General features: G+C 34.3%; 1 protein-coding gene across 1 annotated transcript; it reads left to right on the top strand.

Annotated features, from left to right (window-relative positions):
• Positions 1-3,786: 3,786 nt before the first annotated feature.
• On the top strand, positions 3,787-5,022 carry LOC112138486 (CD209 antigen-like protein A). Its single transcript, XM_024261042.2, has 4 exons — positions 3,787-4,187; positions 4,452-4,606; positions 4,700-4,815; positions 4,887-5,022. The coding sequence occupies exons 1-4, from the start codon at positions 3,788-3,790 to the stop codon at positions 5,020-5,022; spliced, it is 807 nt and encodes a 268-aa protein (XP_024116810.1). The 5' UTR covers position 3,787.
• The last annotated feature ends 620 nt before the right edge of the window (positions 5,023-5,642 follow it).

Here is a 5,642-nt window from a genome sequence, read left to right as displayed (position 1 = left end):
CCCACCACCGCATTAGCCCCCATCACCACCCCCAAACATTCAAGCAAGACACACATTTTGATAAGCCAATGGAAAAAAACAAAACAAAAAAACTTACCATTTAGGCTGCATTGCAGCAGCAGCAGCAGCACTAGCTGGAGCTCATAACTGATTTCATGCTGATTGTTGAATTCACTTGAACAAGAAATCTAATGAAATGCCAGAATACAGAAAGTGTCTAATGGCGTATCATTTTCTAAATGTGAGCAGCAGTGCTGACGTTTTTAGATGCAGATGAAGAGTTGCGTTCAGAACAACGGTTACGGTGTCCAGTTAAACCACCCGGTGGATCCTGAGCGGCGCTGCTTTTGCAGTTTGCCGCTCCTCCACGGGTTGGATCAAACGCAGACAGCTTTTTTGTGACAGCTGAAGGTATTTTACCTTTCAGTTTCATTTTAAATACTGAGGCCAACTTGAAAAAATCCCGTCTTGGACGATATTAATATACAAGCGGGCAATACAATAACGTCCGACGTGGAGCCGACAGGAATTCTAATCACTTTTTCTGCTCGTCACATATAAATATGTACAAACATAAACATAAGTCATGTTGGTCTAGTGTATTTTAGTAAAGAAAAACATTTCTGAAAATAAAAAAAGAACAGATCTGGGATTCATTGATAATTGTTCCATTATCAAATTGTTTTATAATCAAATTGATTATATTCAAGATTACAAACCTTTTTGACCGAGGATTTTACGTTTCCAGCTTATCCTCCATTTCTTATACATTTCCATTATGTTTTTAACATTTCCTTTATTTATTATTGATTACATATAAAAAAACTAAATTGTTTTAAAATCAAGGTAAAATGGGGTGTTTTCTAGTAATCTACAACAAAGACGAGTATTTGACTTTGTTCAGATCTTTTTTTAAACTTTGGTTTTGTCAATTAAATGTTAAATTTGTTTACAAACATTTTTTGAACACATTTATCTTACAAACTCAATTGCGGTGTTGTTTGGATTTTGTCATGATGCTGCTTTTTTGTTTCATTTTTCTTCTGGTCCACAGAAAATAAGGAGGAAGAGTCTGTTTATGTTAATATAAAATCAGAAAAGCCTTCGACCAACGAAACACGTAAGTTAAGCATCAATTGTGAATAATGTAATTAATGCCCATCTCTAACTTAAATAAAATGTTGCTTTTTTCGCTAGGATCTCTTATAACATACAGAGGCTGTCTTGTCTGTTTAGAAATAAAACGCAAAAAAACAGACTTGAGAGTTTTAAACAAAGATCTCAAGCTTTTTCACAAAAAGAAGGAAAAATACCAAATAAGAAAAATGCAATTATTTCTTGGATGGATTTACTGGTGGTTTTGTAGTCTGGATGATATGTGGTGAGGTTGAGCTTCAAGCTTGAGACTTTCATGAGTTCAATGTGATTTTAGGTTGATTTTAATGTTCTTGAGATGTAAGAAAGAGTGCTCATGTGAATATGTCGAGACAAATACTGTCAGTAAAGCAATACTCAAACGCTGCAGTATGCGTTATGTGGCAGGAAGCGCATTCCCAGATTCGACAATTAGCTGGTTGAAAGCTTTTTCATTCCTCTTCCCTTGAGTTTTCTCGCCAACTCTGCTTGCTGTAGCACAAGTCATTCCAAATCTTTACTGAACCTGAACTTTTTAACCCAAAAGTCTGGAGCCCTTCAAGTCAGCACCTTGTAGCTCAAAATCTTCAACTGCACACTGGTGTGGATGGGTGATGAACTTAAAAAGACTAGCATGCTTTTTCTGTGAATGTCTGCAGGAGATTCAATTTAGGTCCCAATAGTTGCTGAAGATCAAGATGAGCAGGGTCTCTTGCTGTGCGATCATTTTTAACTCTTCAAGTTTTTCCAAAGTGGAGAAAACGACCTGAATGACAGAGATTGAAGATTTTTACCTTGTTTTCAAATTATTACAATTGTTAGGACCTGGGAATATTTCAAATTTACAAAATTTAAAACTGTTTATAAATAAACAGAAATGAAGTCATATAAAGGGTTACACAAGTCTGACCCTAAATTTTTTTGGCTCCAATGGAGCCAACAAGGCCATTTGTTGTTCATATATTTGTATGAACTACTTTTGTATTTGAAGCTAAGCTGAGTTTATATTAATTATGTTTGCAAACATTTATTATTGGACTTGACGGAGAAGGAAAAAGAGAGGAAGAGAGTGAGGTGTTAGAGATGTAGGACAAGGGCACAAAAAAGGGTGAAAAAGATTGAAGATGTTGGAGGACGATAAAAAATAGGAGTGGGAGGAATTACAAAATGAAGCAACAAGTAGCTCAAGGTTTAATGTGATTACTGTCAGGGATGATTATCAAAAGGGTTAGGGATGTCCACAGACACTAGGACTTCATTCAACATAACTCTTGTTGGTGATATTCCTATATATTGCTAATTTTGCTATTATTTTGTTATTCTTATATTTTTTCCAAGCATTTGGCAGCAGGTTTCATCTCCTCTTGGTGTCTTTGGGAATAATTTGTTTTCTCTTGTGTGTGACCATCTTGTGTGTGAGCATCATCATCATCATCAGTTACTGTAAGTTTAAACTAAATATTAATTCTTATTTTTTAACAATTGACTGTTATGTATCAAAAGTTATGAGTGTGTAACTGACGAAGTTTAAACATGAATAGAAAAAAAGGCATTTTCTAAAAATGGTTACTGACCCACGATGAAAATGGTAATTATTTTCAACATTTTCATGATGGACAATCATGAAATAATTTAAGATTAAACTGTATTTCTTTATTCCAATCATGATGGATCAAAATCAGATGAAAACCCTCAGTTTGAAAAAGCTCAGGTTTGTGATGCAGTAACTGCCATAGGCGGGCCTAACTTTCTCTGCTCTGCTACTGTTCTAAATCCTCCACCTGAAGACAAATGGATCCATCAACATCTTCATTTTCTTCGTCTGAGCTGCCATCTGGCTCAAAACTGCATGGCTGTGTAGCTCTGATATGCTTGATGTTTTTTGATACGCTAATGTTAGCTTGGGGTTGTGAGGGTCTGTAGGATGGCGGTAGAGAGTGCAAATAAAGGGATCATGGGGAATGAGCACTGGCTTACTTCCTCACCAACAGTCCCATCCACAACTGAGAGGTGAATTTCTAATGAGTTCCTGCTACTCTCAGAAAAGTTGTTTAAAAATGACAGGCTTTTTGATTTCTCCTAAAAACTCCATAATTGTAGTTAAAAGATCACTCAGAATGACTTTACAATAGGAAAATAATATGGTTGAAGTGATAACATAAATATTAATGTAAAAAATAATTTAGAGCCATAAAGGATATTCTAAATATATCAAAACTTGGTTAATGAGCAGCTCTTGAAATGAGGCTCAAGTGTTCCATTGGCTTCGAAAGTCTGAAACAAAAAGTTGTTTTTTTTTCTTAATTCTTCCCTTTGTTTTACATTAAAAACTTTATTGCTAAATAAATGAGGTAGAACACTTTATGAAACTATGCCAGCACATTTAAATGAGGGAAACTGTTATCAAAAAGTTTGTGATATAACAACAGTTAACAGATGTTGCTTAGTCACAATAAGAAAAAAAAACTTTTGAGCGAACTTGGTTCATAATTTGTGAACAACAGCTGCAGTTCAGTGAAACGGAGTGAATTCCTGAATCTTAGAATGGAAACATGCAAGTCACAAAGTTGGAGATGTTTCACTAAAAATGTCCTGTTATGGAAAAATGTCTGATTTAATTAATGACTTTTCTGTCATTTTGGTTGCAGTCACCATGGAAACAAACAAACAGAAGCAAAATCTCAGTGACCTGGAAGCAAAAAACAAGCAGCTGACTTTGGAGAAGAGAGATTTACAAATCCAGACTGAAGATCTGAGGATGAACATGACAAATCTAGAGAATCAGACTAAAGATCTGAGGATGAACATGACAAATCTAGAGAATCAGACTAAAGATCTGAGGATGAACATGACAAAACTAGAGAATCAGACTGATCATCTGACTGCTAAGAAGAAGTTCTTTGAGAACCAAACCAAGGAGATGACCGTTAACATGACAATCCTACAAACGCAGATCGAGCAGCTGAGAAACAACAGTGACGAACTAAACAGGATGAAGGCAGCAATCTTCAAATACACCAACTTTCCAGGCGATCTCTTCTGTCCTGATGGAGGTAAATGTTTAATAATCTGCAGTTTCAACAAAATGTTTCTTTATATTATACATCAGTAGCCCTGATTTTAATTTGTGGAATTTATATACAACTTTAATTACATTAAGAAGAAAATAAACATGACAAAGTATTTTTGTCTGAAAGTAGTAATATATATTTATTTTGGGTGTTTTTTGTTTACATTTCCATTTTAATTTTAAAGTAATATAGCATTAAAGTTAAATCTTATCATTTTTGTTTTCTCTCTTTCATTCTTACACACAGTTTGTCAGATGTGTCCCAAAGACTGGATTCAGTTTAATGAAAGCTGCTATTTTTTTTATAACTCAAACTCTCCATGGAAAACATGGTATGAAAGTCGACAGTTTTGTCAGAGCAAGAATTCAGACCTGGTGGTTATCAGCAGTCAAGAGGAACAGGTTGATGACAAAATGTTAAAATAAATGTACTATGTTCAATGTTTGAAAACTGCTTAAGTTAGCAATGTTTTTATTTCACATTTTGATTTTCAGACATTCATCAAAAGCACAATAGAATTCTACTTTGACACCTGGCACGGATACTGGATTGGTTTAAGAAGAATTAACAACAACTGGATCTGGGTGGATGGCAGTCCAGACACACTTGGGTAAAGAAGAATTCTTTACTACGTATTAACATTTTTATTAAATTTGCTGATGGATTCTTCCTTATTTTTAGGTACTGGAACAACCCAAATGACTCAAATGATTTTACACTTATAAGGAAAGATTTAGCTGAGAATCAGAGCTGGACCAGAATCCAAGATAGCGGTATACACAGATACATCTGTGAGATTAAAGCTTTCATTTTCTAATTAGTTAAACTGAACTTTTTCCTGCTACATCAAACAGTTTTGCTTTCATATGTTTTTGAAGAGAAAATAACTGTGAAAATATACTATAAGAACATCTAGCTTTGTTCTACACTATAACAAACATAATAATCTCTAAAAAGATTTAAAGATGTAATATAAATAAAATTATCATGCTTAAGTGTTTCAAAATGCCTTAAATCTTAATGCATGCAGCTCTGCATTATTGCAGTACTAAAATTTAAACTCCTGCTCCTAAAAAACAATGCACTGCAGCACAGGGGAGGGTGTTTTTTTTTCTTTTGGTCAGATTTTGTTTTATTCAGAAGTGACAAAGTTTAGTGGTTCTGTTTACCACTCCCTTTATAATCTTCACTTTTCATCTTTAATTTAAATGCAACACACCTTATTCAGCCTGCTATATATGTGGTTTTGTTGTAGTTTTGTTTTCTCTGTTTACCAATTGAGGATTTGGATTTAAGTTAATCACTTTCACAATTTGACTAGGATTAGTTTGAGAATTTTTTTTTTGTTGTTTTAAATTAAATGGTTTTGTTCTTCACAGTAGTTTGTGTGTCAGTTTCATTACCTTAGAGTCCAACCACAAAGTGGGCGGGGTTTTT

This window comes from Oryzias melastigma, unplaced genomic scaffold (genome assembly GCF_002922805.2).
Source record: "Oryzias melastigma strain HK-1 unplaced genomic scaffold, ASM292280v2 sc00539, whole genome shotgun sequence".
NCBI classification, from domain to species: domain Eukaryota; kingdom Metazoa; phylum Chordata; class Actinopteri; order Beloniformes; family Adrianichthyidae; genus Oryzias; species Oryzias melastigma.
The sequence above is the reverse complement of the archived record's forward strand: the minus strand, read 5'-3'. Positions and strand labels throughout refer to the sequence as shown.

Excerpts from the sequence above, each read along its gene's own strand:
- LOC112138486 (XM_024261042.2), top strand. The coding sequence starts at position 3,788 with ATGGAAACAAACAAACAGAAGCAAAATCTCAGTGACCTGGAAGCAAAA. Across the intron at positions 4,607-4,699 it reads TCAGCAGTCAAGAGGAACAG|ACATTCATCAAAAGCACAAT; the intron begins GTTGATGACAAA and ends TTTGATTTTCAG. Across the intron at positions 4,816-4,886 it reads GGCAGTCCAGACACACTTGG|GTACTGGAACAACCCAAATG; the intron begins GTAAAGAAGAAT and ends CCTTATTTTTAG.